The sequence below is a fragment of the Ranitomeya imitator genome, chromosome 4 (assembly GCF_032444005.1).
Source record: "Ranitomeya imitator isolate aRanImi1 chromosome 4, aRanImi1.pri, whole genome shotgun sequence".
Classification (NCBI taxonomy): domain Eukaryota; kingdom Metazoa; phylum Chordata; class Amphibia; order Anura; family Dendrobatidae; genus Ranitomeya; species Ranitomeya imitator.
This window is the reverse complement of record NC_091285.1, coordinates 660,000,555-660,012,685: the sequence shown is the minus strand read 5'-3', so window position 1 is coordinate 660,012,685 and position 12,131 is coordinate 660,000,555. Positions and strand designations below refer to the sequence as shown.

Here is a 12,131-nt window from a genome sequence, read left to right as displayed (position 1 = left end):
TCATACTGAGTAGGGACCATCCTATTGAGTGGGGAGGTAGATAAGTAGTGTTTATTTTTAAATGTCTGTAGGGCCATCATTCTGAGTGAAACACTGTGGGGCCCATCATGCTTAGTGTGAGATTGTGGGGGCCATCATACTGAGGAGACTGTGAGGGCCACCATACTGAGTGAGGGACTGTGGGGACCTACTGACTGGTGGGGTCTGGAGGGGGTATGGGGCTGGGAGCCATCATATTAAGTGAAGGACTGTGGGGTCATCATAATGAGTGGGGAACTGTGAGACCATTATACCAAGGGGCCAGTATACTTTGTTGGGTGGAGGCCATTATACTGAGTGAGGGGCTATGGGGATATCGTGCTTTATTGACAAAATGCAATAATGGTGGATGGGCAGGAACTGTGGATAGTGACTGATACTCTGGTGCTGAACAGTATTCTTCATCCTATGTCTCTCCAGCTGTTGCAAAACTTACAACTCTCTACAACAGCAGGATTGCAAGATTGCAAGAAACTAAAGGACATGGCGCCACCTATTGTCATTGAGATTAATGGACAGCACTGAATAGTGTGTGTGGAGAAAATCCTCTCTCAGCACTGTTACAATGTGTCAGGCAGCCTTCCAGTCTGTTTATCTTTTGGGTAATCATCCTTAACTCCATGAAACCACGTAGCATAGGAGACACATGAGGGTGCTTTCACACTGCGTTTATGGTCATACATGAGAAAACATTTATTTTAAAAAAAAATTATTCTGATTACAGTTATTGATCAAAATATCTTGATGTGTGAATGGAGGTTTTTGTTATCTTGTTATACTCCATGACTAAGGGTGTGGAAAATAGCTGGAAACGCGTTAGTGTTTGTACCGTGTGTTGCGGTGGAATTTGAATGAATTTGGAGTAAAGATGTCCTCCTGATCGTTCTTCATGAAGGGAGTGGATGTGCCTTGAGCTTTTCGTGGCAGCATAAACTGTAGAGAATATCTCCTTGAACCTCTTGCGAGATCTGGTTAGTCTGCACCAGGCGGTGCTCGTGCTGACTGTCACTGGATGGGCCGTCTCACGGTAGGAAATGTTTATGAATTTTTCTGTCGTTACTCAGGAAGGAAGCATGGAAACTACTGAAAAGCCCAGCTGCCCGTGCAACCACTCCGGCCAGTAACTCCACTAGAAATGGGACCAGCGATGCCGAACCTTTGCCTGATAGTGCTGCCGGTCTTTGGGGTCTTTATCACCCCAGGTAAGCAGAGCTGGTGGTAATACATCCTGGGCTTGGTACTAATGGCTGACCATTCTGAAATCTAGGACCACCACTGATAGATGAGACCCTATCGGTAGATAATCTGAGACTAAATTCTGGGAATAGATTTGGGTTTGAATTCTTCAGGGGGAGTGAGGACACTGTGGTTAGGACTAATTTTACACTACTAGTATACAAAACCAATAATACCACCATATAGTGACTCAGTGCCTGCCAAAATAGTGCCACAGTCGGTGCCACCAATAGTTCCGCCCTCAAAATAATAGTGCCGCACACATACTGCCCTTAAAATAATAACATCACACTTATTGCATTCTTCTTAAAGTAATAGTGCCGTTTGTAGTGCTGAAGAAAAAATACAAACCCGGTGTCATGCAGCTGCAGTGCAATACAGCGCAACCTTCACCAGGGGGAGTTTAATAGGGACGCAAGACTGCACACACTGAGCAGCTGAACAGATGCCACCTAGTGGCAAGAGAGTAGTCAGAAAAAGCCGAGTCAGGGCACAAGATAACACGTCAGTACAAAAAGTATTAAAACAGAAAGGATAGTCAGGACATGGCAAGAGATCAGTAAACCAGGGCGAGCAAAATACGGTACAATAGGGACAAATCAAGACAGAGTCAATAGCCAAGCCAGGAGACCAGAATCAGAGAATCAATCAGAACAGACAAACGCAGGGAAAGGGCAGACAGAGGGGGATATAACAGACACAGGACAAGTCAGGGTTCACAGCAGGACAAACCAAGGGTTTCCAGAGTCAGGTTCACAAGCCGAAGACAGAACTATAACTGACACTGCCAGCAAGATTCATGGGAGCTAAATAGCAAACCCGAACCCAGAATGAGGCAGAACAAAGTTAACCCTTGACATGATCCATCCAAAAAAGGACAGACACTAATAAACTCTGGAACGGATCATGACACCCGGGTTGCCCAAGACAGGGCTACAATCCAAAAATTGTATCACTCATAAAGCGCACTACAAAATAAGAGTGCCACACACAATGGTGCAGAACGAGAGCTGCATTTAAGGCCTTCCAAATAAGATAATTGCTCCCATAATAATAGCGCCATGCTAAGTGCCTCCAAAATAATAATACTATAATAGAATGCCAAACCCAGTTCTCTGCCAAGATATGGCCAAAAACAATTTCCCCAAAATAAAGACACACATAAAGTCCTCTACAAAATAATACTACCACCCACAGTGCAATAAACTTCTGCAGTGCCATACTAAAGGCCTCCAAAACATTAATGCCGCACTCAGTGCCGGTGAAATAATAGTGCCACTATAAATGCGATTAAAAATTGTACCGCACTCAGGGCTTCCAAAATATTAGTGCTGCGATTATTGCACCAAAATAATAATGCCCCAAAATTGTACCGCACTCAAAGCTCCTGAAATAATAGTGCCACACACATAATCCTTCCCATAATGACACTGCTTCTTGACTGCATATTCCAAGATGGGACCTCCGAGATACCAGGCCTCTCTTACCACATTGATCCTTATACCCCCCAGACTAATTAATGCCCCTTAAATTAAAACACAACAATTAATTTCTTTTGGATAATTTGGCCACAGCGGCCATTTTATTAAATAACAAACATAACAACCAATTATACATTTGTATAAAACTTGAGGGGAGGGTTCTTGGAGCTAATAAATCTGGCACCTAATAGGCAAAGCCCAAAACCAACATGGAAAACCCCTTCTTTACCCTCAGCCGTAACCACCAGCTCGAGGGCACCATGTAACCCGTTTACCGGGCAAACCAACCCCAAAGCTCCCGAGGTCAAATCCCCGTCCAGAGCCAGTAAACCAAAGCCAGATCAGCCCCATGAAACCAACTCCAAGAACCCCGCCCCCCCGCCAACCAGCTACTGTGACAACACTGCAATATCAACCCTTACAAAAACAAATTTAGCATTTAAATCCCCAGCTATTCCCTCATTACGGACCAAAACAAGGGAGGGTGGGTGGGCTTCTCAGGTCAGTTATTCCAGCAGTAATGGCCCCTTTCCCGCACTTTCCCATGACCCGCCCCTCCCCCCCCCCAGCAGACCACCCCACTACTCCTCCCCATCCCCTGAACCAATCCCTTCTCCCTGCATTAATATTTAAAAATTTCTCCCCTGCGTTCCCTTGGCAACGCAGTCATGGGGGGCTTTCCTTAACTCCGTTCCTACAGCCCCCCCTCTCTAAATGCCTAGAAAATAATAATGGCGCATTCATTGCCAACCACATATTAGCACCGTAACTTTAAGCTTCTGGGCCACAATGCAAAATCTCCGCCAGGGCCCCCCAACTATTATTTATGTATCTTCTGTATACACTTCTCATATAAGCCAAAAATACTGCCCCTGCTCCCGCCACTGCAACCCGTATACCCACATTCAGTATCATCCCAAAAAATAGTGCCGCACTCAGTGTCACCAAAATAATAGTGGTGCATTCAGTGTCATCAAAGAAATAGTGCCACACTCAGTGCCCCCAATATATTATTGCCACACAATAGCACACCCCCAAATTATAGAGCAACATTCGGTGCCCACAAAATATTCTTGGCAATACGTCCATTTAACTCTGTTGTTCTGATCTATGTCCGAGCCTCTGCAGGCTGGGGCACATTGTTGCAGTCTCAAATGGATTTTTGTGGTTGCCTACATGTTCTAAGGGATCCTTAGTGGTCCCCCCTAGAGATATGGACCACCACAGGTGGAGTATCATTAGTGAGGATGAATGTTGATGTTTCCTCCAACAAGTCAATCCCATCCTTCCACTTCTCGCACTATACATCAAGTACGGGGCCATAGGAAGTATGGTGTAACTCTTTTGAGTTGTGGGCCATGTGGTCACCTAGGGTTGGAAACATGCCGTAACACTGATGCCATGTCTATCTCCAAAGTTGTCATGGATCTAGTTGATGTCTCTTCTACGATTTCAGTACAAGCTGTGGAGCCGTGTGAGCTGAGAACTCTTAGTTCTGAGATATTCGTCCCACTAGGAGAATGGATTGTCCTCAACTGCACCTTCACCTGCCCTAATAATCCCAACTGGGAAACCAGGTTACAGAAGAGAAATCATCAGTTGGAGCTAAACTGGACATCGGTTGAAGTTCTTGTTGATGACTGGGAGAAATCGAATCTGGTTTGTTTACAGTCATTAGTTGACGGAAGCGAAAAATATGACGTGACGGTGGTCATGGCTTATGGTAAGAGGCTCAAGTGGTCAAAGTTCATGAAAAGTCCGAATATTATGGCTATTTACATTTTGAAATTCTCCAAACCTATATAAACTGTTGGTTTATGATATGATGTTGGTCTATGATGCGATGGCGGGCTCTAATGTGATGGTGGTTTATGATATGATGGTGGTTTATGATTAAGGATGAGTGAACCTGTTCAGAAAATGATGGCCAAACATAAATTCGGCACGAATATGGCACATTCGGATTCATGATCGGAAACACGAGCAAAATTTTATACAATCGGTATATTTAAAGTAACAGACACGATTCGGACGCACGGGTATCAAAGTCCACTGATAATGAAAGTTTACACAAGAAATATGGTACAGAGCTTGATGATTGCACAACATGATGGTACAGGGCTTGGCTGTTACGCGACATGATGGTACAGTGCTTGGCTGTTACGCGACATGATGGTACAGTGCTTGGCTGTTACGCGACATGATGGTACAGTGCTTGGCTGTAATGTGACATGATGGTACAGTGCTTGGCTGTTACGCGACATGATGGTACAGAGCTTGATGATTGCCCAACATGATGGTACAGTGCTTGGCTGTTACGCACATGATGGTGCAGTGCTTGGCTGTTACGCGACATGATGGTACAGTGCTTGGCTGTTACGCACATGATGGTGCAGTGCTTGGCTGTAACGCGACATGATGGTACAGTGCTTGGCTGTTACGCGACATGATGGTACAGGGCTTGGCTGTTACGCGACATGATGGTACAGAGCTTGATGATTGCACAACATGATGGTACAGTGCTTGGCTGTTACGCACATGATGGTACAGTGCTTGGCTGTTACGCACATGATGGTACAGTGCTTGGCTGTTACGCACATAATGGTACAGTGCTTGGCTGTTACGTGACATGATGGTACAGTGCTTGGCTGTTACGCACATGATGGTACAGTGCTTGGCTGTTACGTGACATGATGGTACAGGGCTTGGCTGTTACGCAACATGATGGTACAGTGCTTGGCTGTTACGCGACATGATGGTACAGGGCTTGGTGATTGCACAAGAAAGATAGTACAGATCTTGGTGGTTGCAAAACACGATGGTACAGAGCTTGATGGATACACAACAATTATGGTACAGAGCTTGATGGTTGTACAACAATGATGGTACAGAGCTTGACAGTTTCCCTTTAAAAGAGATTCACAAACTTTGATGGTTACACAAGAACTCATAAGCTACTACCCACATCACCTCCTACGGACCACAAACCAGAGCCGCTGCCACCTGAATTACTCTAGACTGCCTAGAACCAATAAGCAGTGCTTTGGTGCCCACATGTGACCCCAATGTGCTCATGGGATAAGTTAAAATGCAGAGCCCTACATGTGACAACCATAATACCATAAATGTGCCTGGCCCATTATGTTCAGAAGGTCCACAGTTAGGTATTTCACCCAAGGTGCCTTCTTCTATGAAGGGCCATTACTTTTCTTAATGGAGTAGTGGCCACATTACATTTATGCATTAAGTGAAATCATTAGGCAGATAATAACTAAAATGACTGCTTACTTTACTGGTCTTGAACAACGCAGGGATGTTTTGTAAGAATATGCGATTGTAGTGGCGCTCCGGTGGTTCTCTTCAATTTACCGTAACTCCTTATGAGCAGTTACATTCCTTCTCATAGAATATAACGTAGAGTTTTCTGTACATGTGTGTTGTAACAGCAAAAATTCACCAATTTTTTTTTACTTTGAAAATGGTTGATCCCAATCTTGATTGAGAAGGTCCCTTCGAATGCTTTATCGAGAAACTATAACAATATATGAAGCCTATAAAAGTCTTTCGACTTTAAATGTGACCTCAAGGGTCACTGGCACACACATATTTTAACCCCAAGTCATTTTTATTTTTATCTGTTTCAGCCCTGCCCAGCAATGTGACAATAGACTTGGATCAGGATATGGAGGAGGGAAAGTCCCACCACGTCATCTGCACGGTCTATGATGTGGCTCCTGTGAAGATTCTCCAAATCCAATTGCTCAGAGACAACACGGTCATCCAAAATAAAAGGTTCAAAGAATATGGTCAAAAGGGCATACAGACGGTGAACAACACGTTTGAAGTCACAGCAAGTCGCTTGGACAATCTTCAGAACTTCTCCTGCCGAGCCACCTTAGATGCGCAACAAACATCTCTATCAGTTCTTCCAGTGTGACTGTAAGGACATATGGTAGTTTCCACCACAATCAGAAATAAGGCTGGTTTCCCAACAACAAGTTTTGCTGCCTGTTTATGACTCCATGTGAATCACAGAACAGGAATTAGACGATCTTCCAACAGAGCTTTTGAGTTGACTTCTGTCAAACTTTATTGTTGGACACTACACTGAAAAGAAGGAAACCATTGGAAAAGATGTCAAAATGTCCAAATTTTCATACTTTGGACTCCATCTCACTCTTAGAGGTCAATCGCTGCTCCTCAATGACATATTTGAATCCCATTTTTCAAGTATTCAAGCTGGAGTCTTTGATAGTCATTAACTGGCAGCCAAACGTGATGTGAACCGACCTCGGTGTCTGACTCCTCAAGGATCCTTGGTAATGAAGAAAACTTCAATTCTGCAGCTTAATGCAAAATGTTTTACTTTAGTCCCTTTGTCCCTTGGTCAACTCTCTTGGCCAAGGGGAACATTCAAACTTCATGCAAACATTCGGTAGAAGCCATGGATCTACATATAATAACGCAAAGCACAAGGCTTCTATTAGGCCCAAAGAACAAAACAATCCACCAAGTTTGAGAACTTATCCACGACAAACTTTCTGGAAAAATATATTGATACTAGGTACGATGATGGCGGAAGGGTTGTAGAAAGTCCATTGGGACCTTTCTGTCCATGCATTATGATGGGGACAAAATTGATTTTTGATATTGTGCCCTCTCTTTTTTATGAATACATCAGTGCAAATCAGGAACTCACGAGCATGAGCCTATGAACATGTTCCTCCTTTCCAACTGATCATTTATAGATTTCTAAATTCACAAATTTTAGTTGTTTCTCTTCTAACTCCCATTAAGAGTACGAGGCTGATTGACTTAATGCATAAGGTTCAAGTGATCGTGCAATCAACAGCAGTATGAGACAAAGGGGAGAGGAGGGGGATGCAGCTGCAGTTTCCATATCTGTGTGCAAGGCAGCTAGTATGAAGTTAGCGTGATGGGGAGAAAAGGAAATTAGACATTTAGTTGTCTCACAATGCTGAATCTTCTACCCACATATCCTAGTGAATGAGATTTGGAAGAGAATAACAAACGTCCTATCAGGAAAACCATGTCTAATCAGAAAACAGATAGAATAACATAATACATTCAATCTTGGAAAAAGCTTCAAAATAAATAAATAAGCAGATTAGACACTAAAAGCGTATTAGTCAGTATATGCTTTAAATTTTGTACTTTTGTAATAGGAAAGATATATATCTTGGTACCGTGTTAGCCAGTAGATAGAAAAATATTTAGAATTGAGAGTCCTCAGTGGTTGACACCATCTTTTCAGTTAACCATTAAAAGGTATCAACCACTGAGGACTCTCAATTCTAAATACTTTTGTTATATAATCGTTAGGTCCTCCAGATGTTCCTGTTGTCACCATTACTCCTGGACCAAATATCCAAGAAGGAGATTTCTTTAACATAACCTGCAAATCAGATGGGTCTCCTAAGCCCGAGTACGACTGGATCATCCCTACTGGTGCTGATGTGACCTACACTCAGAAGAAGTCACTAGTATCCGAGGGCTGGTGAAGTTCACAATGGAGTCTACACTTGTGAGGCCAAGAATGTACATGGACTGGTCAATGGTTCCATGAGTCTACAGATTACAACAAAGGGTATCTGCTTTTATCAATCTGTCTGGATTACCATGGCCACATGGCCAAAACGAACTGACGAACTCAAGAGATGAAGTTAGATAACTTCGACACACATTGATTTTGCAGCCGTTTGATAAATATTATATCCTGAACTCCGTCATTGCTTGAGTTCCTCCGCGTGTGTCCTCCAGCAGCACAAGGAACCCTCATCCAAATCCGCGCAGCATCACCTTAGAGGTGGCTTTTCAAGTCTTAGGTAATTCTGCAGTATTTGTAGGATCTGGTTTTTAGGGTTGCTGGATGCCTCGAATGTAGAAACCTCCCCCAGTGATCTGCCTGTCATGTCATACAGAAATCAGCGCGGGTCATTGTTCCCTCCTCTACAGGACCAGCAATATATAGATCTATAGACACCGAATACTTTCCTCTCCCTCACAAATGGCACACACTCCTAAAACAGTAATCACAGATGTATCCATTCTTTTCCTGGTTATACAACTTCCCAAGAACAGGCAATGTGGTGCCCGCCAACCACTGAATTGTCTTCCACTTCTCTACAGTACATTGAGCAATGTGACTCCTACCTCAGAATTGCCCTTTTATTTTCTCAGTGGTTCCATTAGCGCTTTCCTTTTCCCATTGATCACAGTAGGTTTTTTCTTCCTTCTTTCAGCTTCCCCAGTGGTCACAGCAGTGCTCCTCTCTCTTTCCCCAGTGGCCACAGCAGTGCTCCTCTTCCTTTCCCCAGTGGTCACAGCAGTACTTCTCTTCCTTTCCCCAGTGTTCACAGCATTGGTCCTCTTCCTTTCCCCAGTGGTCACGGCAGTGCTCCTCTTCCTTTCCCCAGTGGTCACAGCAGTGCTCCTCTTCCTTTCCCCAGTGGTCACAGCAGTGCTCCTCTCCCTTTCCCCAGTGGTCACAGCAGTGCTCCTCTCCCTTTCCCCAGTGGTCACAGCAGTGCTCATCTCCCTTTCCCCAGCGGTTACAGCAGTGCTCCTCTTCCTTTCCCCAGTGGTCACAGCAGTGCTCCTCTTCCTTTCCCCAGGGGTCACAGCAGTGCTCCTCTTCCTTTCCCCAGGGGTCACAGCAGCGCTCCTCTTCCTTTCCCCAGGGGTCACAGCAGTGCTCATCTCCCTTTCCCCAGTGGTCACGGCAGTGCTCCTCTTCCTTTCCCCAGTGGTCACAGCAGTGCTCCTCTTCCTTTCCCCAGGGGTCACAGCAGTGCTCCTCTTCCTTTCCCCAGGGGTCACAGCAGCGCTCCTCTTCCTTTCCCCAGTGGTCACAGCAGTGCTCCTCTTCCTTTCCCCAGTGGTCACAGCAGTGCTCCTCTCCCTTTCCCCAGTGGTCACAGCAGTGCTCCTCTCCCTTTCCCCAGTGGTCACAGCAGTGCTCATTTCCCTTTCCCCAGCGGTTACAGCAGTGCTCCTCTTCCTTTCCCCAGTGGTCACAGCAGTGCTCCTCTCCCTTTCCCCAGTGGTCACAGCAGTGCTCATCTCCCTTTCCCCAGTGGTCACAGCAGTGCTCCTCTTCCTTTCCCCAGGGGTCACAGCAGTGCTCCTCTTCCTTTCTCCAGGGGTCTCAGCAGCGCTCCTCTTCCTTTCCCCAGGGGTCACAGCAGTGCTCCTCTTCCTTTCCCCAGGGGTCTCAGCAGTGCTCCTCTTCCTTTCCCCAGGGGTCACAGCAGTGCTCCTCTTCCTTTCCCCAGGGGTCTCAGCAGCGCTCCTCTTCCTTTCCCCAGGGGTCACAGCAGTGCTCCTCTTCCTTTCCCCAGGGGTCTCAGCAGTGCTCCTCTTCCTTTCCCCAGGGGTCACAGCAGTGCTCCTCTTCCTCTCCCCAGGGGTCTCAGCAGCGCTCCTCTTCCTTTCCCCAGGGGTCACAGCAGTGCTCCTCTCCCTTTCCCCAGTGGTCACAGCAGTGCTCATCTCCCTTTCCCCAGTGGTCACAGCAGTGCTCATCTCCCTTTCCCCAGTGGTCACAGCAGTGCTCCTCTTCCTTTCCCCAGGGGTCACAGCAGTGCTCCTCTCCCTTTCCCCAGCAGTCACAACAGTACTCCTCTCCCTTTCCCCAGTGGTCATAGCAGTGCTCCTTTTCTTTTACCCAGGGTGTCACAGCAGTGCTCTTCTTCTTTCCCCCAAGGATCACAGAACTGCTCTTCTTCTTTCCCCCAAGGGTCACAGCACTGTTCTCCTTCCTTTCCCCAGTGGTCACAGCAGTGCTCCTCTCCCTTTCCCCAGTAGTCACAGCAGTGCTCCTCTCCCTTTCCCCAGTAGTCACAGCAGTGCTCCTCTTCCATTTCATATTACCTATAGAAGCATCTCTTACTTTACCCTTAAGCACAAGACCATTTTTCCATATTTTGCCAGTGATAACAGGGCTGTTAATTTCCCCCTCCTTATCACAATGAGGGTCCCTCGTTGTCTGATCATGTCTTTGTTTTCCACTCTTTCCTTAATAGTCACAGCAGTGTTCTCCCTTTTCTTCCAATAGTCACAGCAGAGCAATCATTATTGATTATTACAATTTCTGTGCTTTTTTTCCCCACATTTGATGCCTAATTTTTATATTTATGTCCATATTTTGTGTTTTGCAGGGCGACCCCACAGACACGTAGGAGTCATAATATCCTCAGTGCTCGTCTTTATCATCACTTCTTTCATCTTATGGAAGACACTAATCCGGCGGTCAGCCTCAAGAGATTCAGAATAGCAGTTTATGACTTGGACAGCCTGGAAAGTGGGAATATAACTAAAGGGGTAAATCCCAATATCTCACAGGTGAGAGTTTGTTACATATGCACCCAGGATGGACAATACTTTGGGGCAAATTTTTTATTGTATTTGTTTTTTTTCCCAATTGAATTTTTTTTGCAGGAATGAACCACAGTCTCCCTTTGCGGTGATTTTATATAAGCTAGAACATTTTTGTTCAATTTTTGCCACATTTTGTGAAATGTGTCCTAAAAAGTAATAAAAAAGGATAAAGAAAAAATCATAGACGATTTAGGTCCTTGTGCAAAATTTATGAACACGTGCGCCAGTTTTAAGAATTACACAGAATAAAGAGCAACAAATACCACAAGAAAAAAAGGAAAGTGACTTGGGAAAAAAAGCAAATGATAAATCGGAAGGCACTTGTACCCTAAGTACTTTAGCAATCTAAAGTTGCGCCCTTTTTTTAATGACATTTTTTTTGTTTATTGCATACTTAAAACCAAAAAATACATGAGAAATAACAACACCCCCCCCAGCATATAAATTTGCAAGTTATATAAACACTAGATGATGGCCCGATTCTAACGCATCGGGTATTCTAGAATATGCATGTCCACGTAGTATATTGCCCAGCCACGTAGTATATTGCCCAGCCATGTAGTATATTGCACAGTCACGTAGTATATTGCCCAGCCACGTAGTATATTGCCCAGCCACGTAGTATATTGCCCAGCCAGGTAGTATATTGCCCAGCCACGTAGTATATTGCCCAGTGACGTAGTATATTGCCCAGCCATGTAGTATATTGCACAGTCACGTAGTATATTGCCCAGCCACGTAGTATATTGCCCAGCCACGTAGTATATTGCCCAGCCAGGTAGTATATTGCCCAGCCACGTAGTATATTGCCCAGTGACGTAGTATATTGCCCAGTCACGTAGTATATTGCCCAGCCACGTAGTATATTGCCCAGCCACGTAGTATATTGCCCAGCCACGTAGTATATTGCCCAGTCATGTAGTATATTGCCCTGTCACGTAGTACATTGCCCAGCCACGTAGTATATTGCCCAGC

At 45.1% G+C, this 12,131-nt stretch overlaps 1 protein-coding gene across 1 annotated transcript; it reads left to right on the top strand.

Moving 5' to 3' along the window:
• The first annotated feature begins 1,105 nt into the window (after positions 1-1,105).
• Positions 1,106-11,235, top strand: LOC138677166 (intercellular adhesion molecule 2-like). Its single transcript, XM_069767080.1, has 4 exons — positions 1,106-1,241; positions 4,213-4,479; positions 6,401-6,708; positions 10,937-11,235. Exons 1-3 carry the CDS (start codon positions 1,175-1,177, stop codon positions 6,691-6,693), a joined length of 627 nt encoding a protein of 208 aa, XP_069623181.1. The 5' UTR covers positions 1,106-1,174; the 3' UTR covers positions 6,694-6,708; positions 10,937-11,235.
• The last annotated feature ends 896 nt before the right edge of the window (positions 11,236-12,131 follow it).

Excerpts from the sequence above, each read along its gene's own strand:
- LOC138677166 (XM_069767080.1), top strand. The coding sequence starts at position 1,175 with ATGGGACCAGCGATGCCGAACCTTTGCCTGATAGTGCTGCCGGTCTTT. Across the intron at positions 1,242-4,212 it reads TGGGGTCTTTATCACCCCAG|TACAAGCTGTGGAGCCGTGT; the intron begins GTAAGCAGAGCT and ends CTACGATTTCAG. Across the intron at positions 4,480-6,400 it reads GACGGTGGTCATGGCTTATG|CCCTGCCCAGCAATGTGACA; the intron begins GTAAGAGGCTCA and ends TATCTGTTTCAG.